Source organism: Panthera leo, chromosome A3, assembly GCF_018350215.1.
Source record: "Panthera leo isolate Ple1 chromosome A3, P.leo_Ple1_pat1.1, whole genome shotgun sequence".
NCBI lineage: Eukaryota > Metazoa > Chordata > Mammalia > Carnivora > Felidae > Panthera > Panthera leo.
Window position 1 is genome coordinate 27100839 of NC_056681.1, and position 27436 is coordinate 27128274.

The window sequence follows — 27436 nt, forward strand, 5'->3', positions numbered from 1 at the left end:
GTGTACCAGGGTAATTTGACATATCAGTTTGTGGTTTTGTCCCTCTTTTCTCCTCCCCTTTTTGTATTTCTTGCCTAGGGAAGGTTTGGTCATAGAGTTCAAAGCTGAAGCTGCCTCTAAGACGGTTTCCTCTCTGGCTTCCATTTTGTACACGTTTAAACATCATAGAACAGATACGGAAACTCAGCTCGCTAGGTCCAGTCCTGTTCACAGATGTGTCTTGTATGACCTTCACCTTCATGGGTTCAACAACTGTTTTCACTCTGTTGCCAAAGTTCAAAAATAGAGCAATTTGGGGGTGTCTAGGTGGCTCAGTCAGTGAAGCGTCTGACTCTTGATTTCAGCTCAGGTCATGATCTCATGGTTCATGAGACTAAGCCCCACGTCCGGCTCTGTGCTGATGGCTCGAAGCCTGCCTGGGATTCCCTCTCTCCCTCTCTCTCTGCCCCTCCCCCACTCACGCTGGTGCTCTCTTTCTCTCTCTCAAATTAAATAAATACACATTTTTTGAAAAAGCAATTTCAAAGCAAAAATTTTGATCTTTAGCTTCTCTTGAACACTTAGGGGATCTGGCAATCTCACGCTTGTATTTCCACTAATATATATTGATACCTACTGATGTCAGGCACCATTCAAAGTGCTTTCTCCCCTGGAGCTGTTGTACAGGTAGGTACAAATATTCTTTTTCATGGCTAAAGAAGCAGGCACAGAGGGGTTAAGTGGCTTGCCTAAGAACTCACGGGCAGTAAACAGCAGCACCAGCATTTGAACCCAGGTAACAAAGCTCTAGAATGTGGGCTCCTAACCGTTAGACCGCATGGCCGATGGCAGTTTTGTGGGCTGAGCTGTGCTGCCCTCTCTAGGTAGAGCACATGTTCTCTCCGTACCAAGCTTCACACTTTGGTTGCTGTTGTTAAGTGTTTGGTCTCCAGAGACTCTTGAGTTTGCAAATTCTTCTTGCAGAGAGAATGCTCCTTGCTTCTGAGGGCAGGGACGGTGGGAGACACAAAGGAGCTCTAGGAAGCTGTGAAGGAAGGTCGATGGAGGCTGGCATGGGGTGGGGGGAGGGGATCCTCCTGCCCCCTTCTTGATAGTGCGGCGACAGGTGGCCAGACTCTGTGGGGATGGATCCAGGCCCGGAGATGCCAGACTCCAGCAAGACTTTGAGGCCCCAGGCTTGGAAGCAGGCTTGGACTTTAGGGCTTGTTGAGGCTTTGGGCACAGCCGTCAGAGGCCTCCCGTGGTCCAGTGCTAGGGAGAGCCCCCTGGCTTCCCTTCTTGTCCTCTGGCGGGGAGTAGCCTTCAGTAAGGGCAGAGATTAAATTTCTCTCTAGTCCAGAAGGATGGGGGCAGTAGGGGTAGAAATTTATTTTTTTGTTTCTTAAAAAATTTTTTTTAATGTTTAAAAAAAAATTTTTTTTTAATGTTTATTTATTTTTGAGACAGAGAGAGACAGAGCATGAACAGGGGAGGGTCAGAGAGAGAGGGAGACACAGAATCCGAAATGGGCTCCAGGCTCTGAGCTGTCAGCACAGAGCCCGACGCGGGGCTCGAACTCGAGGACTGCGAGATCATGACCTGAGCCGAAGTTGGACGCTTAACCGACTGAGCCACCCAGGAGCCCCTTAAGTTTATTTTTGAGAGAGAGAGTGCGAGCAGGGGAGGGGCAGAGAGAGGGAGACGCAAAATTGGAAGCAGGCTCCAGGCTCTGAGCTGTCAGCACAGAGCCCGGCGTGGGGCTCAAACTCACAAGCTGTGGTATCATGATCTGAGCCGAAGTCAAAATGCTTAACCGACTGAGCCACCCAGGCACCCCATGTTTCTTTTTTTTTTAAAGGGTAGAGACCCCTAATGTGGGGCTCAAACTTGCAATCCCGAGATCAAGATTCACATAGTGTCCCGACTGAGCCAGCCAGGCATCCTGAAATTGATTTGTTTTTTGAGAAAAGAAAGAAATGAGTATTTCTTGCACACCTGAGTCTGGGGGTTAAGGTTTCCATCTGATGTGACAGTCTGTAATTATTATTATTTTTTTTATTATTTCCGCTTTTATGAGGCTCTCTTTTTTGGTTTGTTTCTTGCATTAGACTGTGAGCCCCTCGAGGGCAGAATGACGGACAGTGTTCATCCGTGTTCACCCTGCACATCTACTGTCTAGAGAGCGCCAGGCATATGTGGATACTCAATTATCATCATGGTCATTGTCACACACACGCATGGAGTGCTTACTTCCCGGGCACTGTGCTTAACATCTGTATATAGTAACCAACCCATTTGATCCTCACGCCATCCCAGGGGCAGGCGTCTTCATTGCCCTCATTTACATGTGAGGAATCTGCAGTTCAGAAAGGCTAAATAACTTGCCCGAGGTCACACAGCCTGCATCATGTCTAATAAGTATTCATGAATCAACGGATGAGGGACTGATTCCTGGTATGCTCTCGTCTCTCCTCCTGCATGGCTGTGTCCCACGGCGCCCGGGAGTACAAGGGTCAGACCCAGGTGGGAGTCCCTGAGGCAATGTCCTCCCCCTAGAACTGCCGATCGATTGTTTTCACTCACCTCTGGCCTCTCCTTCTGGCCTAGTCTCTCTTCGCCCCCAGCACCATACCTACACTTCAACATATTAACTACTCTTGGGTCTCCAGATTCTTTCAGCCTGTCTGTTTTGGCTCCAGCCCTTGCCTGTGCCAGGACCGTCCTTCCAATCCTGAGATTCCATTCTTCTAAAAGGAGAAGGCCGGAAGGGAGGCCAGGTCTTTGAACCACATCATTCTCTGGTAACACTAAAATGCTGGATTGCATCTGGTCTCCAGCAGCCTTCGGGCGGTGGTGGTGCTGAAGAAGGCCAGTATTCTCGTGCCCGTCTCTCTGGTGGGGATACAGGGTCCCAGAGAGAAGAAGGGACTTGGGAAAAGCAACAGGGGATCAGATTCAGGACTGTGCTAGAAATCTGGGCCATTGTCCTCCCAGCCCAGAGCCCTTTCCACGATGGGGCAGCAACTCTGGTGTTACACAGAGGACAGGCCTGACCGCCCCCCAAAGAGCTTCTCAATTCTGAGCTAAGAGTGCCTGAAGCTCCTCCAGTGGAGAGATCACTTTCTTTGGGGGGAGCAAAGGGTGTCGAAGACGTTTTGGCCCCCAGGGAACCCCAGCAAATGATGAAAACCCCTGTGAGGAGTTCTACACTGAGATCATGTCAGCCTGTTCCCAGGAGGGTGATCTGGCTGACAGGCAGCCAAGGGTGAGATGCCGTGGGAAGGAGACCCTGACTGAGGGCTGGAGGAATGTGGGAAGCACCAAGGCAGGCAGAAAAATGGGTCAAGGGTGGGGGTGTCAGCCAAAGGACGGAATGGCTGTGAGAGCCTTCACCCTCAACTTGCTGTGTGATGTCAGGCAAGTCTCTTTCCTACTCGGAGCTCCGATCTGGGTCAGTGCTATGGAAAAGACTTGCTTCTGGTTTATCTTAAGGCTCTTGGTGTCAGGAAGTTGGGGCCCTAGGTCGTGGTTGCCTTGACGACAATCTCTGTGGAGATAGTGACCGAGGTGACTGTTGCCATGACTATGATTACAAGGTCCAAGAGCCAATGGACTGGCTATCAGTCCCGCCTCGACACAGGTCCCTCGCCGTCACCTCCTTCCATCACCCACTGAAGTTCAGTGTTTGTGGGGGGGCCAGAGAAACTGACGCCCAAAGATGGCGTCAGGAGTCAGGGACCTGCCTTGTCGTGCCTTCTCTTATCGTCACCAGCTGTGTAACCTTGGGCAAGTCTTTGCTTCTCTCTGGGCCTTTCTCCACATCCGGAAAATGAAGACGTTGCACAAGGCCCTTTTCACTCTAGATTCCTATCAGTTTGCCTTTAAATAAGAGACCAAGTTTTAAGCCAAAGGGTAGTTTCCAGGAATGATCGGAAAAGTATTAACAACTGTTTTGACTGGCCATCGCTCACAGACCCGTCCACACAGGCCTGGACTGCCCTGCAGTGGCAGGGGTTATCCCTTTAGTAGCTGTAAGTGGGGAGGTCTGGGGAGTCCCAGAGGAGGGTCCAGAGTGGCCAGTATGCTTGAGGGGTACCTGGAGGGCACTCGGGACAGGGGTTGTTAACAACAAGTAGGCAAATAGCTAAGTATTTTGACCACTGGGGTGGCCATAACTCTGCATACTGGCTGAGCGCGAGCCTCTGTTGTGTCTCTGATAGTGGCATTATAGGCACTGAGTAGCGAAGGATCAAGCCAAGCCCTCATCAAGATCTCTGAGAGGAGGATCCGTCCTTCTTCCTGGTCACTGCACCTTCGGACTAGGCTGTGCATAATCCCTAGAGAGTCAGACTTGCCAGCGTCTCAATTCCGGGATGACTGATGCCCAGACTAGTGGGGAGGGCACAGCAGGAGAGACAGAGCAGGGGAGCCCAAGGAGGAAGCAGAGAGCTCAGGGGACGCCTGCTCCCCCTCTCCCAGGAGACTAGGCCCTGGGCAGAGGCCAGACCGTTGGCCCCCGGGATCTGCTCCTCTCCCCCCGCCCCCAGTCCACTTGTCTCTCTCAGCAGGACTTTGCAAACAGCTTCTCCGGATGGACGGATGGACGCGGCTGCTGCCTCCTCCCTGCACGCTTTCTATTCCCAGCCCTGAGCCCCAGCCAGGGTTCCTCAGGAAAATTGGCTGAAAGAGACATTTTCCATGCTCTTGACTCCTCTGCTGGGTAGCCGTCCCTGCCTCCACTCTCTCTAGCCTCTTCTCCAGCTGGTCACCAGGACCCAGAAGGAGGGGAAATACTTACTTGGTCAACTGGTTGCCGCTCTGGGACCCTTTAATTTTGCATGTCATTTTATCTTCCTGGGCCTCAGTTTCTTAATCTGTGAAATGAGCTAGCTACCTTGGGAAGCAGGCTTGAGAGTCAGACTTTTTTTTTAAGATTTTATTTTTAAGAAATCCCTACACCCAATGTAGGGCTAGAACTCACAACCCTGAGATCAAGAGTTGCACGCTCCACCAACTGAGCCAGCCAGGCACTCCAGGAGTCAGACATTCTTGATTTATTCATTGGCTTAGCTGGTTACTAAACTGTGTGACTTTGGACAAGACACGTCCTGGGGCCTCAGTTTTCCCCATCTGTAAATGGTGTTGTCTCTTACTGTTGTGAGCTGAGCACTCTGCACATGGCAAGTGTTCAACGAATACCTATTTTTTTTTTTTAATTGTTATTAGAGCCTACTAGAGGCCAGATGCTGTATTACATGCTTTACGTATCCGATTTCTTTTTTTTTTTTTTTTATGTTTTATTTATTGTTAGGAGAGTGCAAGTGGGGGAGGGGCAGAGAGCAAGAGGGACAGAGGATCTGAAGCGGGCTCTGCGATGACAGCAGCGAGCCCTATGTGGGGCTTGAACCGTGGTATCATGACCTGAGCTGAAGTCGGACACTCAGCCACCCAGATGCCCCTATGTATCTGATTTCTAATCCATACAACACCTGTGCAAGGTGCTGTCACCCCCTTTGTAAAGTCGAGGGTCCAAAGGTTCAGAGAAGCTAAGTAACTTGTCCAAGGTCAGAGATGTCATATGGCTGAGCCAGAGGGATTCAAACTCAGATCTGGCTGATTCCAGACTTCCTCTTCTAACCAAGGCTCTGGTAACTGGAAGAAAGAACATCCCTCTGCCTCAGGCAGATAATAAAGAGCAGAATAGCTCTGGCTGAGATTTTTAATCCAGCCCTTACAAGCTGTAATTTCAAAGCTTCACTGGGGTTTTGGGCAGCTAAGGGGCACAATCACCAAGAGGAATACTGCTCAACTTGGTTATAATTAAGGAAATGCAAAGTAAGTAATGAGGCATCTTTGTTTCCAAACTTTCCTCATCCTGGCCCCAAGAAAATGTGAAACAAGAAAAAACTAGTAATACCTAATGTGGGTCATGGTATGGGGAATTGGGCACTGTTGGTCTGAATATAAAAAAAAGCAGTCCTTTTGGAATGCAATTTGGTAGTGCCTGTCAGAATGTAAAAGGTGCATGTTCTTTGACCTAGTAGATTTGCATTTGGTGATTTCTCCTATATGTGCAAAAATATTCACTGCCACCCTGTTTGTAAGGGCAGAACATTTACAGTAAACTAATGTCCTTCAGTGGGTGAACTATGTACATCCATATTGTGGAATATCTGGCACCCATGAAAAAAGAACAAGGTGAAAACAAACAAATAGACAGAAAGAATTGACACAACACAATTATAATTGGAGGTTCCGACATTGCTTTCTCAGCAACTGGTGAAGTGATAGGGATAAAATCAGTGAGTGTGTGGAACACTTGAACAGCATTAGTAATTACCTTGACCTAACTGACATTTTAGAGCACCCCACCCAATCATGACATTGAACAGTATTCAATAGTATCATGGAATGAATAGTATTTTCGAGCGCACAGTGGAACATGAATCGCGGTAGACCAGATGTTGTGCTATAGAACAAATTTCAAGTTTGCAGTCGAATTAAATTAGAAATCAGTAACAAAAAAGATACGTAGAACTGCCCCCCCTCCGTACTTGGAAATTAAACCACATGCCTTTGAATCACCTGTGGAAAGAAGAAATCACAGGGGAAATTAGAAAATATTTTGAACTGAGTGATCATGGAACCAACACGCTAAAATTTCTGGGCTGCATCTAGAGCAGTGCGTAGAGGGAAATTTATAGCTTTATATAAATTATGTAGTTTTTTTCTAAAATAGCTTTATTTTTTATTTTTAAAGGTTTTATTTTTAAGTAATCTCTACACCCAATGCAGGGCTCGAACTCACAATCCCAAGATTAAGAGTTGCATCCCTTTTAAAATAGCTTTAAATGCTCGTACTAGAAAAGAAGAACATTTTTATTTTATTTTTTTAATTTTTTTTAACGTTTATTTATTTTTTTTTAATTTTTTAAATGTTTTTATTTATTTTTGAGACAGAGAGAGACAGAGCATGAGTGGGGGAGGGGCAGAGAGAGAGGGAGACACAGAATCGGAAGTAGGCTCCAGGCTCTGAGCCATCAAGCCCAGAGCCGGACGTGGGGCTCGAACTCACCGACTGTGAGATCATGACCTGAGCCGAAGTCGGACGCTTAACCGACTGAGCCACCCAGGCGCCCCAACGTTTATTTATTTTTGAGACAGAGAGACAGAGCATGAACGGGGGAGGGTCAGAGAGAGAGGGAGACACAGAATCTGAAACAGGCTCCAGACTCTGAGCGGTCAGCACAGAGCCCGATGCGGGGCTCGAACTCACAGACCGTGAGATCATGACCTGAGCCGAAGTCGGACGCTTAACCGACTGAGCCACCCAGGCGCCCCTCCCAGCTCTTTTTTAAGAGCAAAGAAACTTTTTTCTAGAACCCTCCAGTAAAATCTCCCTCGTGTCTTATTGACCATAGCTGGGTTGTAGGTCCATCTTTAAACCAATCTCTGGTTCTGAGCAATCAGGATTTCTTTTAGATCCCATGGAAAAGAGAACAACAGAGTAAAATTGCAACTCTGACAATGTGGAAGAGAAGAAAAATGACCAAATGTCTGCATGTATGTACCGAAAAATCTGCAAGGATACACCCCAAACTGCTGCTAATGGTGGGAACCCCCGGGGAAAGGAGTGGTACTGGGGGAGAAGAAAGGAGTTCTGTGGCAAATCCTAAAGTTGCCTATCCAATGACCCTCCCCACTTATCCTTTGCTTGCGAAAACCATCTTGTTAGGGTAGCATAGGGATGAATCATGATTGGCCCGAGCCAGGTGTGGCAATCTCTTTCCTTTTTGCCAGATAGTTGGCTTTCTCAGCCCACCTTGCATCTGGTCGTGAGACCCAGTTTGGCCAGTGAGATATGAAGGGAAACTGCTGGGAGACAGTTTCCTCTTTGGTAAAAAGAAAACCTCTTTCTGACCTTTCCCTTTCCATTCTTGCTTGGGATACTGGGGTGAAGATGTGATGCTTGGGGTTGTTGCAGCCATATTGCAACCACGAAGGAAACGCCGAGAGAATTATGGAGACGCAGACCCAGTGACCTGGCATTTTTAGGGCCTCTGGACACCTTGTTAGAAAATATCCTTATAAGGATTTCTATCATGTGTAGCTGAGGGCAGCTTAACAAATAAATGCATCTTTACTTTTTACCATATATTTTCTGTTGTTTTGATCTATTCTTCTAATTAACATGTATTCTTTTTGTAATTCAAAGTTCAATTTAAAAAATATACTACTTGGCACTGGGCAACTTTGGTATCCCAATAGGCTTGAAGAGGCACTTTTGGAAAGGGGAGGGAAGGAGTTGAACAAAAGGGACAAGCTGTTCCTTATAATTCAGTACTAACTTCATGGTCTGAGGGTTGACCCTGCAGATGGGGGAATGGCTGAGAGTACATTCTTCTGTCACTGTTTGGGTTCAGACCAGAGGTTACAAACTGTCGGCCTCTGGTCAGAATTTGGTTGGACATGTTTTGCTTATCTTGTCCAGGCTTTTTATTATTTACTGATTTATTGATTTAGTTATTCAATATAATTTATTGTCAAATTGGTTTCCATACAACACCCGGTGCTCATCCCAACAGGTGCCCTCCTCAATGCCCATCACCCACTTTCCCCTCTCCCCCAGGGTTTTTAATAATTAAAATTAGCAAGGGCGTCTGGGTGGCTCAGTTGGTTAAGACTCCACCTCTTGATTTCGGCTCAGGTTATGATATAGAGGTTTGCGCGATCGAGCCCCGCGTCCAGCTCTGGGTTGACGGGCTCTGTGCTGACGGCATGAAGCCTGTTTGGGATTCTCTCTCTCCTTCTCTCTCTGCCCCTCCCCTGCTCGTTCTCTCCCTCTCTCTCTCTCTCTCTCTCTCTCTCTCAAAATAAATAAGCATTTAAAAAAATAAAAATAAAAATTAGCAACTAGTATTTAAGAATTGGGATTCTTTGGGGCGCCTGGATGGTTCAGTCGGTTAAGCGATCAACTTTGGCTCAGGTCATGATCTCACAGTTCGTGAGTTCGAGCCCTGCGTCGAGCTCTGTGCTGACAGCTGGAGCCTGCTTCGGATTCTGTGTCTCCCTCTCTCTCTGCCCCTCCCCTGCTTGCACTCTGTGTCTCTCTCTCTCTCAAAAATAAATAAACAGTCAACACCATTTGTTGAAAAAAAAAACAAGAATTGGGATACTTCACATAAATATCTGCCTTACTGGCTTTCTTGGAAAAACCTAAATTCAGGCAACACTGGATTCATTTCCTAACAGCAGTAATAGGCAGCTCTGATCTATTGCTCCCCGTACACAAGGCAGGTGCTTCCAGTTGGCTGCAGACCTTGGTGCTCCCTAATGTCCTCCATTCAGTCTACTTCATGATTTATGTTACCTATCTGACTCTATGAGCATCTGTTAGTGACCCCTGGGTTTGGGGTTTAGAATTAATGCACATGCGGGTATGTAAGATTCAATGATCGCTTCCTAGACAATTGGCCGTCTACAAGGCATCTATCCTCATTCACACAGGTGGGCAGATCTCTCGAAGAACACTGGGTTTGGCATGGGCTGTTCTCTAGGCTGTTCTGTAAGACCAGAAGAGCTCTAGCACCCTTGACTGCCCTGCTGGAGCAGCTGGGGGTCTTGATCCAGTCCCCATAACCCACTTCTGAGGATGCATTACTGCTGGGGGAGAGGGGTGATCCGGAAGCAAGACCTACATCTGTGGGTGAGGAGTAAGGTTTTCTGAAAGGTGGGTGGTGGGTGTATTTGTCCAGTGGAGGTCTGAAGAAGCTGGTGTTCCTGGAGAGAAACAGGAACCTGAGGAAGGCAGGCAAGGTCAGATTCTAGGAACAGTGTTCCAGTGCCTCTGACATTCCACTAGGAGGGAAGGCCTTCAGTTTAGGGTTTTCTCTAGTCATTAGAACAAGACTGAGTGAGTGTGTGTGTGTGTGTGTGCGCGCGTGTGTGTGTGTTGGGGGGAAAGTGAAGACCCAGTCACCACTTTCCCACACCCTTCATCCTACCCTGCTGTGGTAGGCAGAAAAACAGTTCCCCAAAATGTCCACGTCCCAATCCCTGGAACCTGTGAATATGTTACGTTACATGGCAACGTGGAATTAAGGTCACAGACGGCATTGTTTGCTAATCTGCTGACTTGAAAACGGGAAGTTATCCTGGATTATCCGGTGTGCTGCACGTAATCACAGGGGTGCAGAGGGAGGCAAAAGAGGGAGAACCAGAGCGATGGAGGCATGAGACGGACTTGGCCTGATGTTGTTGGCTTTGACGATGGAGGCAGGCAGGGGTCATGAGCCAAGGGAAGCACTTGGCCCCTAGAAGCTGGGAAAGGCCGGAAACAGATTCTCCTCTAGAGCCTCCAGAAAAGAATTCAGCTTTGCTGACACCTTGATTTTAGCCCAGTGAGACCCACGTCGGACTTCTATACAGAACTGTGAGATAACAGATTTGCGCTGTTTTAAGCCCTTATGTTTGTGGTAACTCATTACAGTAAAAACAGGAAATAAAGACACCAGGCCACGTGTAAGTGAGATCCCTACACTGCCGGCTTCAACCTCCAGACTCGTGAGATGATTCCAGTCACTCGAGTCTTCAAGTTTCCCAGCCGAGGCCCTAGAGAGGAGTTGTATCCACTCTGCCCTGCCTGAATTCCTGACTCACAAAATCTAGAAGCATAATAAAATGCTTGTTTTTATGCCACTAAGCTTTGGGGTGGTTCCTTATGCAGCCTAGAAACCAGAACGGTGACCCATCCTAGCCTTGAACTTGAACCAGATGGAACTGGAGAAAATTGCACACATTGCTGAACCCAGAGCTCCCATCCCATCATCAGTATTATTTTTAACTGAACCCTGATGCGAACAGAAGGGAACGCTGCTGAAATTGAAACTGAACTTGTGTATTTTTTCAAGCTAAGGTACTAGAATATTCCAATATTCTTGAGTCAGAGACAACCACATAGAGAATTTTACCCTAACGCCTTCACTCTGTATGTTTTGATTTGCCTAAGGTTTTATGGTCGTGGCAGAACTGAGAGATTCTTGGTCTTTATGAAGCAGACAGCTGTGACGCTCTTTACCCTTCTTGCCCTCCTTCAGAACACACACCCTTGTCCAAGTTTGCTGAGTAAAGGGAGGCTTCAGCTGCCCCTAGGGGACGGGAATTTCCCACCATCCGGGGACAGGCAGTTTCAGCCTGAACCTGATAACTCGGGAGGGGGGCTCCCTGAGTGGAAGCTTTGTGCCCTTGGCTGAGAAATTGTAACTTTCCATCGAGGCCAGTGATCCTCAGTACTCAGGGAGCCTAGCTGGGGTGTGTCAAGTTCCAGGTGGCCTTCGTCTCATCTGGATCAGGCCGGCATAGTTTGTGGCCGTCTCCTACTAAGGAGGCTGGGGGGGACTGTGAAGAGACTTGGGGCCCTTTGGGAGACATTCATCTTTCCAGAGCTTTATCATTTTTTCCATAACAGTACTCTCCCTTCAAGGTGGAAAGTCCCAGCTGGCGGCTTAGAATACACTCAGTGTGCTTTTGTTTTCTGCCCACCCCCCCCCCCCCCCCCCGTCCGGGAAGCAGGGTGCTGGTGCCCCTTCATTTACACCAGCCTGCTCTGGACTTGCCATACTGACAGATGGTGTAACAGAGGCAAGCCCTTAACAAACTGCAGGACTACACGTCCCTGGTTCGAATCTTAGCTCTGCTATTTGCTAATTGTGCAGACCTGGCAGGGCAGTGAACCTTTCTTTCTGCGATACAGTGTCTCTATCTGCAAACTGGCATCATGATAATATGACCAGTGTTGAGGACTGAATATACGCAAAGTACTTAGAACAGTGCCTGATACATAGTAAGAGTGATGTAGTTGCTTGCTATTATTATTACATGCCTTTGGACAATTTGTCTCCTTTCTCTGGGCCTCGGTTTCCCCAACTCTACAATAAAGAAAGCATCTCCTACCTGACCTGAGTGCAAATCCTGACTACGCTTTCTTGGACAAATTTCTTGGGTTTTCTTAGCCTCACTCTGCTAAATCTGCTCATCTGTTAAATGGTACTTATTAAGTAGATGGGTGTGGTGATAATTAGATAAGAAAATGCGTATCAAGCATATAACATGGGGCCTAGCACACAGAAAGAGCTAAAACAAAGTTAGCTTTTTTTTTTTTAATGGGTGAGAAAGACTTTTCTAAACTATCACGGGTCATGTCCCTGGGAGGAGTATTGTGGTTTTGTCACACGCTTTCCCAGCTATGCTTTATTCACAGACTCCTAGAGTTAGAGGGGTCAGGATTGGAAGGGCCATTTTGCAGATCAGTTAATCACTCCCTTCAACAGGTATTTATTGATCACCTATTATGAGCCAGGCACTGTTGTAGGTGGCTGGGGAAAGAGAAGTACTGGGGGCCCTAACCTCATGGGGCATTTATTCCCGGGGGGGGGGTGGGCAGACAGTAAATGGGTTTGCACATGAATATATGGTACAAGTTCACATTCAATCTCTTTATTTTACAGATGGGAGAACTGAAGCCCAAGAGGGGAAGAGATTTTCCTAAAGTCCTCCAGTGTCACAGCAGGGCAAAGACTCCCAAGCAAATCTTTACAGTCCCAGAGTATCCCACCCTTAACAAGCCCTGGTCAGGGCGCCTGAGTGGCTCAGTCTGTTAGGTGACTGACTCTTGATTTCGGCTCAGGTCATGATCTCAGGGTTCCTGAGTTCGAGCCCTGCATTGGGCTCTGCACTGACAGCACGGTGCCTGCTTGGGATTCTCTCTCTTTCTTTCTCTGCTCCTTCCCCGCTCGCAATCTCTCTCTCCCCAAATAAATAAACATTTAAAGAAGATTAAAAAAAAAAACAAAACAAGACCTGGTTTCCCCAAGGTCTTAAGATATGCTAGTGGGAACCAACAGTCACTGAATCTTCCTTGACACAGGGACTGTTTTTTTTTTTTTAATTTTTTTTTTTAACATTTTATTTATTTTTGAGACAGGGAGAGACAGAGCATGAACAGGGGAGGGTCAGAGAGAGGGAGACACAGAATCGGAAGCAGGCTCCAGGCTCCGAGCGGTCAGCACAGAGCCCGAGGCGGGGCTCGAACTCACGGACTGTGAGATCATGACCTGAGCTGAGGTTGGACGCTCAACTGACTGAGCCTCCCAGGCGCCCCAAGAAATTTACACATCTTAGGTCATTGAATCCTCACATCAATCCTGAGGAGGGAATTGTCGTGAATCCTATTTTATAGATGGGGAAACTGAGAAACAGAGAGATAGAGGATTGAACACAGACCCTCTGGTTCAGGACCTATGACCCACCTCAACCACTGCGCTGCCATGTTGGCCGCATAATTTTCCCCTTGACCCTGGTCTGCTCTTCCTCCCTCCCTCCCTCCCTCCCTCCCTCCTTCCCTCCCTCCCTTCCTTTCCTCCCCTTCCATCCCTAATCCTGGTCTCAATGACTTCTTCCACACTCTGAGTAGCCTGGGGTAAGCCCGCCCCCTCTCTCCGGTTCTCAGTTTCCCCATCTGTAAATTGGCAGGATTGCACTGGATTATCCTCAGGGCCTTCCACGAACACCCTCATTAGTCCCTTATCTGTTTGTAACCATTTTATTCACTTACTTGTGTTCTAGTTTGCTTTCCCCACCAGACGGGGGCTCCAGGGAGCAGCATCCTACTGCTTCGGTTTGCCTCTACCTCCCCAGAGCCTGGCACTGTGCCCCGCACTTAGTAGGCCCTCAATAAATATTTGTGGATGAAGAAAGGAAGAAATGACAGCGATTACCTTCAGTGTTCTCAAAACCAGCTCCTGTGCTCTCCCCCTGGCCCCTCTTCCTTTCTCAGCCTGTGGAGCCCCCTCCCTCCCTCCCTCCCTCTCACCTCCCAGGGCCGACTCAGGCCCTCCATCCGGCCTGCATTTTTCCGGGTTTGATATCATTTTTTCCACTCTCCGGCTGCTGCCGGCTGCCTCTGCCAACTTTCCACAACTGGAGCCCCTCCCCCACAACCGCAGGCCAGAGACAGCTTGGGGTGGGGGAAGACCCCCCTCCTCCTCCCTTAACCCGAGCTGGAGTTAGGATGAGGAAATAAGTGCCATCAGTGCCCTGCTGGCAAGACTGGGGGCTTGAAGACGGAGGATATGGGGCTCGTCTGCCCCAAGCTCCAGCCTTCTTTGGCACCATGTTCCTGGTGGCCAAGGCATCTGGGCGGGCAGCTGGTTGGGGGCAGGGGTGTCAGGCGTCAGGGACATGATGGTCCCAACCATTTGCATCTTGTTCTCCTCTCAAAGTAGTGACACCCCTTTCCCCTTCGGCTGGAAACTCCTGACCTGACCCCTACGGTCCAGCCTCAGCCCCGCAGCCCCAGCCAGGCTGGATGCCTCACTACCTCCTACTTCCTGCGCAGACATGAGAGGAGGCTGGGTCCTGGGGTCCAGTCCTCACCCTCCCTAGCTGGGTGACGCTGGGATGCTCACTTCCTCTCTCTGGACTTCAGTTCCCACACTCAGAAAAATGAATGAGTTGAACTAATCCTGGGGATTAATGGATGGGTTTCATGGAGGCAAGGATACCCCTCCAGGTTAAGTCATATGCAAACTTGTGTTTGAAAGTCCCCTTCCCCAGGACTCTATAGCTCTTTGTCACATTCTCCAAGAGGACTGCAGAAAAGGGCACAAACCCTAGCCTGACAAGCCTGGATTGGAATTTTGACAAGTTCACTTATAGTAGCTAAATGATCTTGACCGCGGACCTTCACCGTCTATTGGTCTATTTTCCTAATTAGTAAACAGGGTTTGTGAAGATCAATTCCTAGTTGTGACAGCTTAGAACACAGCTCCTAACAAACGATAGCTATTACATCGTGAGGATGAATGCTGAGATCCCTTCCAGATAAGATTTTATGAACCTACAATCTAAAACATGGGTTTATGAGAAAATAGGAGGTCAGCACACTGAACTGTGGTTGTTTATGCTCCACGGGGTCTCCCTCGAAGATGGGGGAGGGGGCGCGAGGGGTGCCGCACAGGGGCCATGCCCAGTGGTTCGGAGAAGGGGAGAAGGGCCTGAACACAGAATTGATCCACTGATTTGACTGACTGACCTTGACCCAAGTCAGCAGGTTAACCCAATCTGCAACCAGTGTAGATGGGAGAGTGGGAGGTGGAGATGCCTGGAAGATTCCAAAAGAGGTCTGGGCATGCAGACAGGACATCCTTCTGGTCTGGTTTATTGTGAGTTGGCCAGAGCCAAGGGACAAGGAAGATTTTTACAAAAAGACACGCACCGCGTAAAAAAACAAAAACAAAACCCTACTCTGTGCCCAACTTGAGGCTTCGGTCCCATAGTCTGTCCACCCCTTCCTGGAGCGGAGGGGTCCCTGAAGCTGCAGCTCTGGGAGATGCTGCGGCCCTCGGGGCAGCGGACAGGCACAGCCCAGTGTGCCGAGTCCAGGCAACTGCGTCGAGGACCCTCGGTGGCATCGGTGGAGCTCAGAATGCAGCCCAGTGTTCCGCCACCCCCAGGAGGCAGGGCGGCCTCAGAGCACCGCCAGGTTGTGGCAAGACTTAGAGCGGGCCTTGAGGGCCCGGCGGGCGCTGCGGGCCGTCAGCCGTGCCAGGAAGCGACGAGCCCGCTGACCCAGGCTGGCGCGCCGTCGGGGCGCGGGAGGCGCAGGGGCCGAGCTGTCCCGGCGGCGCAAGCGCAGTTGGCGCACCACGCCCTCGAAGAGCTCGGCCACGTTGTGCTGCAGCGTGGCCGACGTCTCGATGAACTTGCAGTCGAACACCACCGCGCAGGCGCGGCCCTCTGAGGGGCGGGGTCAGACGGGCCGGGTGGAGGGGGACATAAAGGTAGGAAGAGGTGCGTTGAGTCTCAAGCTGAGTCACTTTTTTCTTTGTGCCCTAACTTGCGTTGGGTGCCAGGGGATTCCGAGGACAACGAGACCCGGCTCTGAGGAGTTAGTGCACAGGCTAGTGACTGATTCTGATGCAAAGCGAGGCTGGGAAGGGTCTTGAATGCCAGGTAAAGGGTCTAAGCTGTGCATTAGAATTACCTGGGGGAGCTTGTTAAAATGCAGATTCCTGAAACCACCAGCCAAGAATCTGATTTGGGAGGTTTGGGATGAGATCTGGGACAGCATTTTCACAAAATCGCCTGGGGGTTTTGCTGCGGAATTTGGGGATGTTTGCTCACAAGGCATATATCGTCTTCCATCTCCAGGAAGCCACTGGGCTGGGAGACAGGGGCCTGGGTTCTAGCCCCCAGTGGCTGGTGACCCCGTGGAGCTGGCTTACCTTCTCTGGCTCTCAGTTTCCATATTTTTTAGATTTTGCCCTGTGAGGAAGGCCATTTTGAGATCTTTATGGGTCCCACATGTTATCAAATGTATTGAAATTAATTCCCCATCCCACTTTAAATACAACTTATATATATAACTAAACGTTTTGGTTTGCAGTTGTTGGCTGTCACAATATGAAGTTTTGTAGATGATTAAAGCTTTGTGAAATTGGAATTTACAAATTTCTCACTGTATTTGTTTTGGAGCTCATAATTGTTTCAGGTCTCAGGTATAAGCCCCTGAAAAGATTGTAGGCAGTGGACCTATCCCGTCCGGTGGATAAAGTGTCTCTGATTAAGGGCATGGGGGAGCCATAGGGGGATTTTTTACGCAAAGTAGTGACAAGCTCAGATCTGGTTTTGGAAAACTCTGGCAGCTGGCGAGGAGAACTGATTGAACGGGGAGAGAGAAGTAGGGGGGCTGGTCCAGACTAAGGTGGAGATGCCAGGATGGGGCAGAGGTTGTGGGCATGGGGGGAAGGGAACGTGGGGTTAAGGGAGGTGGGCCTCACAGGATTTGGGGGACTGGTTTCCGGAAGTGAGAGAGGAGGCGAGAACAGTTCCTAGCTTTCAGGCTGAGGCAAGTAGATGCAGGATGGGGCCGGGGTTAGGGTTAGCGGCAGAGAGAAAGCTGGAGGAGGAGGGTGGAGTAGACGGCTCACCTTCCACGGAGACTTCCCGGCAGCGTGCCAGGTCAGCCTTGTTGCCCACCAGGATGATGGGCACGTGGTCGGCCTGATGCGTGCGCCGCAGCTGAATGCGGAGCTCAGAGGCACTCTCGAAGCTGCCTCTGTCTGCGATGGAATACACGATGACATAGGCGCTGCCCACCTGCAGGCATGAATCCTGGCTCCAGCTTTCATCCTGCAACAGAGGGACCCCAGGCCTGTCCTCAAACCGTAAGGTACCTACCTCTCCGCCAGAGGGGCGTCGCTGCGAAAGGTGGGGCTGGGATGGTCTGATGGGTGGACCCGGGCGGAGGCTGGGATGGATGGTCTGATGGGTGGACCGGGGCTGAGGCTTACAATCTAGACAGGTTTGAGGAACAAATTCTGCCGTTGTTCTCTGTATCGTCGCCGTGGGCAAACCACCAACCCTGTCTGAGCCCCAGTTTCTCTTTGCAAAATTGGGCTAGTGAACCCACCTGACTATATTTTCTCATTCCTGGATTCCTAGTGTGGGCTGGACACTGGAGACCAAAGATTTGTTTGGTTTCTCTTCCTGCTGAGAAGGGTTCAGCTCTTGTGTCTGGTTTCTGAGGAGGGCTCAGTCTTGCTAGACTGACAGCAAGGAGCCTGCTTAAGATTCCCTCCCTCCCTCCCCCCCCCCCCCCCCCCCCCAAATAAATAAGTAAGTAAATAAATACTCAATCCAATGACACTGCTACTGTGGACCCTTTTTGGAAATTGCCTCGACCCTCCACCGTCACTAACTGGTTCAAACTGAACCAGTTTCCCCATTTTACTTGTAGGAAAACCAAGGGCCAGAGGAGAGAGAAAATGTTCTCAAGGCCATACAGCCAGCCAGCTGGGCACAGAATTCCAGTTCCAGTACTCCTCCCCCGCCTGCCTCCCAAATGGGACTTCCAGGCTGATCCCTTTTCTTAATTCACTGGACTCTGCCCCATAGGATTTTCAACTGCATTCAAAAGTAGCCCCTCCCTCACCAGCCTGTGAGCTCCATAAGGCCAGAGGACGCATCTATCTTATACGCTGCTGGGTCTCCAGTGTCCTGGCCCCGTGATACATATCCCGCTAGTGTTTTTTAATGAATGGGTAAAGGGGTGAAACCCCAGCTGAAGGCTCAGAAGGTGGTGTTCCCAGTGGCAATGGAGAGGGACAGTCCTCGTGCAGAAGAGTACAGACCCGGAGGGCACCTGAGTGGCTCAGTTGGTTAAGCAGCTGAATCTTGATTTTGGTTCGGGTCATGATCTCACAGTTCGTGAGTTTGAGCCCCACATTGGGCTCTGCGCTGACAGCACGGAGCCTGCTTGGGATTCTCTCTCTCTCCACCCCTCCCCTGCTCTCTCACTCTCTCTCTCTCAAAAAAAAAAAAACAAAAACAAACAAAAAAAACTTAAAAAAAAAAGAATACAGGATCAGAGTCTTATAGATCTGGGTTTGAATTCCACTTGCTCTCTGACAACTTTGGACCCATTACTGAACCTCTCTGAGCTTTGGTTTACTCATCAGTAGAATGGGAATCAGAATACTCACTCACAGATTTTGCTTTGCCTGAACATCATAATATATATACAGAGCTTAGCACAGGGGCTGACACTTGGGAAAAGGGTGGGCTTCCACCCAGCTGCATAAATGTCAGCTGCAGTTAGGAAGACCGTCATCATCCTCATCACGCTCATTTGGACTTGGGTGTTCTTTTATTCTGCCGGAAAAGAATTGGCCACTTAGCTCCTTCGTCCGCATCCTTTCTGCCTATCGCTAGGGCTGGCAGCCATTCTGGCCAATCACCCAACCCTCCTAAGCCCCACCCCATGGGTGAGGCCTCTCTGCATGTTAGGGGCGGGGCCCACCCCTTACTGAGATAGGCTCCCGGTGATTTTTACATCCTTCTCTCTGGTTGTATTTCTTCAAAGTTCTACAGTGAGCATGTATTATCTGTATAGCAAGAAAAAAGAAAACTCAGACAAGGTGAGACAAGCATAACAGGGACATATCCCTGTCTGCTTTCTTCCCGCTCTGGAAGGGGGTAGGGAAGGACTTCCTTTGGTTTCTTTCTTTACTAGCTACCAAGTTACGAGTCTTTAGAATGATCATTATTTACATCTCTTCACCTATTTTCAGCATTGTCTCATGCTGCACACCGCTTGCTCACCACTGTGAAATTGCATAAGAACTTAAAAAAACCAGCTGGTAAGGAAGGCAGGAACGATCAACCCATCTATCAGTTGAGAAAACTGAAGCTCAGGGTGACTGGTGAGTCACCTGCACAAAGCCACACAGCTGGTAGGCAAGAGAAAGGGGGTCGTTTACCCTCAGACATTTTGGTGCTAAATGCAGTGTTCCTCCTTCTGCACAGTGTGTGGGGGGTAGTGTGTGGGATGAGGGTCCTGAGGACAAGGTGGGGGTCGGCAGGGGGAGAAGCACATCCTGGGACGGCTGTAGAGGGCATCAATGGAGTGAGAAAGGACTCACGGTCATGAGGTTCTTCAGTCTTTGGTTCCAAAGGCTGCTTGGGAGTTGTTGGCCTTGGGGGTTGCCGAGGATGGCCTCTGCCATGTCCCTGTTGTGTAGTGTCCGAGGAGGGGACAGGGGTCTGGTCCTAGGCTCAGCACCTCCCCCCCCCCCCCGCCCCCCCAAGTCCTGCCTGCTGTGCCATACCCGTTTCTCAGCCTCCCAGGTGTCCATGACCACCAGCGTGGTATCCTCTCCATCCACCGTGAGGGTCCTCTCGTACACATCTTCTGCAACCAAGGGAAGAGCCAGATCTCAGGGAGGAGGAGCAGGCCTGGGGAGGGTGTGGCCTCCCCTAGTCCCCTTTCTGATCACAGCGCCCCCTCCACTTGTGTTGGAAGTGCTCCCGCACTTGCTTGATGTCTTGTCTCTCCTGACAGGTCAGGAAGCTCCATGAGGAGCCCATGTCTCCCCAGCTGCCAGCAAGATAGCTGACACATAGTAGGTGCTGAGAAAACTTTTGCTACTTTGGTTGGTTGTTGGTTGATGCGTGTGGGATGGTGGGGTTAAAGTTGGCTGGGAATTCTCTCATTCCTGTTCTGTCCCTGGCTTAGTGCATGCTTCAGGCAAGTCGTATGAACCCTCTTTGGGCCTCAATCTCCGCATTGGTCACGCCTATAGGTACACGTATGTACATGCCTCATATGGGTTCTCACACTCAGAGGGGTCAAGGCTAGAGAAGGGGCCTGGCCAGAGTGTCCCCACTTTCTCCTTGCTTTTAACCAACCTCCCTCTCCACTCATCCTGTGGACTCTCAGCTAGTCCTGTAAGGACCCCTCTTCATTTCCTCTGTCCTGTCCCTTCTCCCCTCATCCTGGGGCCCCCGGCTCTCTCTGCTCACTGCATCACTTGAGGATAAGGGAACCTGGGAAGTCTCCATGTGGGTCAAGATCTTAATTTTGCTGCTGGTCATGGTGGGCGTGGATGGTTGTCTGTGGAGGTAGGAGGATCTGAGAGGTGGAAGTTGGGGCTGGGAGTTTCTGAGCTGGCTGGAAGCCTACTTATTTCTTTCCCTTTGAGACTCATGGAGCTCAGAATTGCTTCCCTTATGACATGGAAATTAATCATCCTTGAGAAACTGGCAAAATTCTCACAATTCAACAAATTTCCCTCCTCTAGACCATTGTGTGGGCTGTGCCCTGCACAACTGTCAGGGGGCATCATTCACTTCACAGTCTATGTGAATGATGCCCTTTAGAGTTGAGCAGTGTGTGAGTTGCACAATTGTTCTTGGCAGCCTTGTGCCCCTGACTACAGGGCTTTTACTCCTGTGGCCACAACCCAGCCCAGCCCACAGAGTCCCTACCTCCAAGCTGTTCATGGAGGTCTCGCTCTTGCTTCCCTGCAAAGAGGCTGGCGAGGCTGGTCTTCCCTACGCCAGGATCTCCAAGCAGTACCACGCGGTAGAGGGCCTCCCAGGAGCCTTCAGAGTCGCTGGATTCAGAGGACCAACCATTGGGGGCAGGTGAAGGTTGCCGGGGGGGAGGATTGAGGGAGGCTGACTGGCCCAGCCGGGGATGCTGGGATTTTGTGGAAGGTGCTGTACACAGGAGGCCAGGTTGGTGGCCCCGGGCGGACAAGGGCAGTGGAGTGCTGGCTCGCCGACGCAGGGGGGTCTTTGCTTCTTGCTGGGTGTTTAGTGTCATCCTTGGGTGGGAGGGGCTTTGCGCCTTCCTTCCTTCCTTCCTTCCTTCCTTCCTTCCTTCCTTCCCTCTGTGAGCAAGAAGCAGGAATGGGCAGTGAGCCAGGTGCTGTCACCCCCTTCTGCAGGGTCCAGATGAGCTTCTGAGATGACTTCCTCCCAAACCTTCTCCTGTTCAAATGACAGGAGGAAGCACCTCAGCTCTTTGGGGTGGGGGCTTCCTGGCTTCAGGGCCAGAGTAAGCCTAGAGCGGGCTGGGAGGGGTGAGCGTGCAGGCTGTGAGCACACGCATGCACACCCAGAGGTCACTTCCTATGCCTTGAGGATGACCGAATACCCCAGGACACACAGGCAGAGACAGGCAGAGGGGGAGCAGGGAGGTGGGATCCATACAAGCATGCACACACCCTGTCCACAGACGTGTCCCTCCCATTCGGAACATAGGACCTACGTTCTGAAAGGCACCTGAATTGCCCCGGCCCTCCCCTACCCCACAGCTCACTTCCCCAAGGTTCAGATCGGGGTTGGGGGATACGGAGGAGGGTTGAGGGCCCCTGGGGGATTCACTTCCGCTGAGGGCTAAGAGGCAGCACGGGGTGGGTTGGTATTCCGAAGGGCGATGGGAATCTGGGGGTTCCCTGGGCTGTAACTCGAGAGCCCTGGTGCCATGGGAACGGCGTGTCCGGCCCGCCCCCTACGTGAAAAATTCAGGAGATGCTGGCGCGACAGCCTCCAGCGGCTGCTGGGGGGCAGGGGTTGCGAGGCAGCCGGGCCCCAGGTTTGGTGACAGGACAGGGTCCTGGCAGGGGGCGGGGAGGAGACCTCCAGGGCCCTGGGGCGCATGTGCCATTCCCGGGGTCTGATTCCAGGCCTCCCCCGCCCAGGGTCCTGGATGTAAGTCCCCTGATCCCGGGAGGGTTCCTTGTCCGAGGCTATCCAACCCTCCGGGCCCCAGGTCGGAGGACCCTCACCCCGGGGACGCGGGTTCGAGGCCTCCCTCGCCCCTGCCTGCGCCGCAGAGCCCCCCGTGCAGGCGCCTGGCGAACTCCGCTCCAACTTGACTAAGTTGGCGGCGGGCTGCGCGGGCGTTTACCTCGCTTGAGGAGGGGTCCAGGGTCCCCGGCCGCCGCAGCTGCCGGGTGCTCCAGGCTGCATCACCGCCTCGGCGCGCAGCCCCTCGGGCCAGTCCCGCCCCGCCGCCCGGGCCGGGGGAGGAGCCGAGACCCCGCCCCGTCAGCCCCGCCCCATCAGGGCAGCCCCGGGGTCCCCGCCCCGAGGCCTCGGTCGCGGAACGACTTTTCACCGAGCTCAGTTGACCCACTGCCCCAAGTCCTTCGCCTGGGGTGGTAGTGGCGGTGTCAGGGTTGGGGGGGGGGTGGGGAGGGCGGGCAGCGAGAGAGGAAAGATGTGGTTTCTTAATTCCTGGGTCTGGATCCTCTTCTGCATTCACGCCAGCAACCGGGTGCACCAACTTTATTTCGCCCTCGCAGAAACCACCTGCGGAACTGGTTGAATGTTGATTCCCAGGGCCCACCCTCCAAGAGAGGCGGATTCAGCAGTTCTGGGAGAGGGGGTTGGGAATCTGCATTTCAAACAAGTGCCCAAAGTGACCTTTATGCTGAGTTCATGGGCCCCCACTTTGAGAAACTCTCCTCTGGATGGTGAATGAATTTTGGAGGTGGGTCCAGGGGAGGAGGGAGCTTAGGTCTGCGCTGAAGACTTCTGATACCTGATTTTGGCATCCCATTCATTCATTCACCAAATTCTGGGTTAAGCACTCTTTATGCAGGGGTCTGTCCCGTGTCTGGAAGAATGGCTGTCCCCTCTTTGATGAATATTTACTGAGCATTTGGGCTGTGGCTAGTATGATTTGAGCACTTTGCCTAGATTATTAGCTTATTTAATCCCGACACAACACTGAAAGGATATTTAACTGAAGCTTACCTGGCCCCGGGACTCAGGTTTCTGCCTCGCAACCCACTGTCCCTTTCTTTCACCGCCGTGGCTTAGAAAAAAAAGACACTTAGAAAGTGCCTTCTTAGGCACTTGAAGGAGAGAGACACTGTGATGCTGGTAGAGTAGAGCTATTGGCTATAGGGAACTGGTGATTTGGGCCATCCAGGGGGCTAGTATCCAGGCTCTTTGGGCAGGGTGCTTCCTTTGAGATCATGAGGGACTGGGGAGGGCAGGTTTGTGTGTGGGGCCATGCAGAGCAGGCTGTACTTGTGGGTGGAGCTCATTGTCATGGCTGAGGGGGTCCAGGTGTCCAGCTCAGAGCAACTCCCACAGCAGCCTGTAGATTAGCTCAGCCCCGCAGGGCTCTGGGCAGACGCTGAGCCCCCTCATGTCTGTGCTCTGTGCTCTGGCCTTCTGAGAGTCCCTTTCCCTACCTACAAGATGGGCTGTGACTGATGTCATGTCGCACATTGTCTGGGAGTGAGGCAACTTGGTTTCCAGTCCCAGCTCTGTGGCTCAATTGCTGTACGGCCTTGAGCAACACACCTCCTTTCTTGAGGTTTCAGTTTCTTTATTTCACAGTGATATCTGGACAGGTTACACAACGCTTACAGCCTGAGTTTGGCATTCAAGGCCCCTCGTGCTCTGGCTCCTATCCTCTGCAGGGCCGTTTCCAGTCTCTCCTCCTAATGAACCCTTCTCTGGCCATGCCCCACTCTTTCAGGTACATTCTGTTCCTTCTGCCTGGAATTCTGTTTCTGCTATTCCTCTCTCAAGAGGCAACTCAGATGCCCGGGTAGGACACTGTTCTAAGCTATTTGCACATATGGTCCCAGTGGTCCTCAAATTTTAGCTGTGCATGAGAATCATTTGGAGGCTTGTTAAACCACAGCTTGCTGGGACCTGCACCCAGAGCTTTTGATGCAGCAGGTTTGGGCAGAGCGTGAGGATTTGCATTTCTTTTTTTTTTTTTCTTTAGAAATGTTTTTATTTGTTTTTGAGACAGAGAGAGACAGAGCGTGAGCGGGGGAGGGGCAGAGAGAGAGGGAGACACAGAATCCGAAGCGGGCTCCAGGCTCTGAGCTGTCAGCACAGAGCCCGATGCGGGGCTCGAACTCATGGAGTGTGAGATCATCGGAGTGTGAGATCATGACCTGAGCTGAAGTCGGCCACTCAACCGACTGAGCCACCCAGGTGCCCCAAGGATTTGCATTTCTAACAAGCTCAGGTATTGCTGCTGTATGCTGGTGTGGGTATCACACTTCGAGAACCGTTGTACTATTTTGTTTAATCCTCTAAATGAGCTAGGTAGCCATTCGTCTCTGTGAGGTAAGTACTGTTACTCTTTCCATTTTCCAAGTGGTCTAAATACATGCTTGTTTGAACGGGTTAGTGAGTTCTGGCCCCCTCTCCTTGGCATCAGGAAGGGAAATGTCCGTGTATTTAGCCTTGCACGGGGGGGGGGGGGGGGGGGGCTGTCATCATTTCCTTGACGACCGCCTGAGGCTCAGAGAGGTTGCATGATTTGTCCAAGGTAGCACAGCGATTAGAGGGAGACGCTGGCGTTGAACCAGGTTTCTCTGAAGCCCCACCTTTCCCCACCCTCTCAGGTGGAGAGGATGTCTAGTTTCTGACCTCAGACATCGCTTCAGGAAATCCTGTCCGTAGCTTCAGAGCTCAGCAATCTCTGGCAGGTATGGCTGACCAGTTTCCCACATAGCTGGCTGACATCCAGTTATATTCTCAGGACCACAGAGCCCCGGCCTCCCACTTGGGTCTCCTGCTGCCCACGCTCCTGCCTTGATCTGCAGCCTGATAAAGGCTGGGCCGCAGGCAGCAGGGCTCAGTAAGCCTGGCTCCTTTGGTGGCCTCCCCAGAAGCCCTGTGGCCATGACACGGCTGCTTCTGCTGATTGTGGCCCTCCTGGTCCTGGGTCATGTGCCACCAGGTAACATCACCTGTGTGTGTGTGTGTGTGTGTGTGTGTGTGTGTGCAGAAATGAGGGAGAGCCTCCCAGATTCTGGGGGACAGAGGAGGCCTAGACCAGCGATTGAGTTCTGGCCCCCCCACTGAGTTGCTGGGCACCTTAGGGCAACTTTCTAAATCAGTCTGCACCTCAGTTTCCTAATCTTTAAAATGGGACTCACTCGACAAATATGTATTTGAAAAACATTTACTGTGTCCCAGCACTATGACAACCGCTGGGAGAGGAAAAAAACGTCCTTGCTTTCATGGGGCTGATAATTTTAGACAGAAAAGATCCAAATAAACACATCCTGTGTCAGGTGGTGGTAAGTGCTAAGCAGAATAGAAGCAGGGCAAGGGGTTAGGGTGGTGTGTGCATGTTGGGGAGGATGGGAGAGCTGATGGGGAGGGTCACGGGAGGCCCCGCGTGGTTGTTTGTTTTTGTTTTTTGAAAAACTTGAAATTTACATGAAAGTAGAGAGACCAACACAAGAAACAAGGTGAGTTAACGAAAAGCCATTTTATTACGGAAAAATGTAAACGTATGCAAAAATAGAGACTAATGTAATGACGTAAGTTTTCAAAAGAAACCTTATTTTAGAAAATGCCAAACACAAATAAAAGATAGTATAAAAACCCTCTGTGTATCATCACCCAACCTCAGCAATTTATTTGTTTTTCTTTATTTGTTTTTTAATGTTTACTTATTTTTGAGAGAGAGAGAGAGCGAGAGGGCAGGGGAGGGGCAGAGAGAGAGGGAGACACAGAATCCGAAGCAGGCTCCAGGCTCTGAGCTGTCAGCACAGAGCCTGACGCGGGGCTCGAACTCACAGACCGCGAGATCATGACCCGAGCTGAAGTCGGACACTTAACCGACTGAGCCACCCAGACGCCCCTTTAACGATTTTGTATATAAGGTCGGCTTGAGCGGAGATCTGACTACAGTGAGAATATAAAGAAGATCTTTACAAGCAGCAGGAGACAGAAGAATGACAGGGGTGTCTGGAGAGCAGTAAGGGGGCCAGCGTGGCTGGAGTGGGGGGTACCAGGAGAGAAGTGGAGCAAGGGTGGCGGGGAATACAGACCATGTAGGAGGAAAGAGCACCTCTGGGTCTCAGGGTCGCCGGAAGGTCAAGATGTGATGATGTGTCAAGAGTAGTTGCAGGAACCGCCCTCACCTGGGAGTCAGGGTCTCGGGTTCCTGTTCCAGACCCACCACTTACTGGCTGGGGAAAGTTGGGTGAGTCCCTTTCTTGGTCCATAAAATGAGAGGGTTGGCCTCCAATGAGTCCTGGTTGTCCCCCCCCCCCCCCCGCCGGAAGCTGTCATTCTGATAATCTCCCTTTCCATTTATTGAGTATTTACTGTGTGCCAGGCACTGTGCTAAAATGATTAAATCCCCTATAACTGCCCCCCTGAAAGGGAGTTATAGAGCTGAGGAACCTGAGGCCTCCTAGGGGACCTTAGAGGGGGCACAGGACGCATTCCTCCAAAGCCCTACCTTTTCCATAGCCCATGGGTAGAAATTCCTCCACTAACATTAAATGGATCCATATGTGTGAGGCAGTTTATGCTATGGTTATAAGCGGACTCTAGAGCCTTATTACCTGGGTTTGAATCTTGGCCCTGCTCCTTAATGACTCTCTAAACTTGGGCAAGGTTGTTAATCTTTCTGTGCCTCAGTTTCCTTACCCTGTATCACAGGGATCATAATAAGACCAACCATAATTGTACAGTGTTGTCATGAAAAGCGCTTAGAGTGTACCTGGGGTGTGGGTTAACCTGGACAAGAAATTAGTTTCTAACTTGTAACCAGTGGTCTAACTTGTGATCTATAGGCTAACCTGGACTGAAATCTGTGGGCTCATTTGTAACTGGTTGTCTCATCCGTGACTAGTGGTCTGGTCTGTTGCCTCTAGTCTAACCTGTGGTCAGAGTTCATGTCCTGTGGCCTCAGTTATGACCTGTGGGATGTCGTATGACCAGTCACCTAACACAACGACCAGAGAGCTAAACGGTGACTTGTGATCTCACCTGGGTCCTGTGGCCTAACTTGTGGACAGTGGTCTGATCTGTGACCTGTGGCCTAACCCTTGATCTGTGGTCAAATCTGTGAACAGTGGTCTAACCTGCAACCCATGGGCTTCTCTGTGACCTGTGGTCTTCCTCGCATAGGGAGAAGTGAATTCAAGCGGTGCTGGAAAGGCCAAGGGGCCTGCCGAACTTACTGTACAAGGCATGAAACCTACATGCACATGTGCCCAGATGCCTCCCTGTGCTGTGTCGCCTATGGAATCAGGCCTCTGCCCTCTAAGACTGAATCTGTGTAGCTGGTTCTGGGCTGACACCCTTGCTCTCCAATAAACACCTGCTG

General features: G+C 50.8%; 2 protein-coding genes across 4 annotated transcripts; one reads left to right on the forward strand and one right to left on the reverse strand.

Moving 5' to 3' along the window:
* Positions 1-13987: 13987 nt before the first annotated feature.
* On the reverse strand, positions 13988-22312 carry REM1 (RRAD and GEM like GTPase 1). 2 transcript variants are annotated; one of them, XM_042931338.1, is made up of 5 exons: positions 22235-22312; positions 20806-21212; positions 19647-19729; positions 16968-17169; positions 13988-15774 (listed from the first exon to the last, which is right to left on the reverse strand). In XM_042931338.1, exons 1-5 carry the CDS (start codon positions 22294-22296, stop codon positions 15506-15508), a joined length of 1023 nt encoding a protein of 340 aa, XP_042787272.1. In that variant the 5' UTR covers positions 22297-22312; the 3' UTR covers positions 13988-15505. The 2 variants fall into 2 exon arrangements, with proteins under 2 accessions (XP_042787272.1, XP_042787273.1); XM_042931339.1 differs by having other exon boundaries at positions 20806-21312; positions 22235-22294.
* DEFB124 (defensin beta 124) lies at positions 17127-27392 on the forward strand. Of its 2 annotated transcripts, none has more exons than XR_006200504.1 (2): positions 17127-17209; positions 27238-27324. XR_006200504.1 is itself a non-coding variant. In XM_042931340.1 (2 exons), the coding sequence occupies exons 1-2, from the start codon at positions 24988-24990 to the stop codon at positions 27390-27392; spliced, it is 213 nt and encodes a 70-aa protein (XP_042787274.1). The 2 variants fall into 2 exon arrangements, 1 of the variants encoding a protein (XP_042787274.1); XM_042931340.1 differs by lacking the exon at positions 17127-17209 and adding an exon at positions 24988-25045 and having other exon boundaries at positions 27238-27392.
* Positions 27393-27436: the final 44 nt, after the last annotated feature.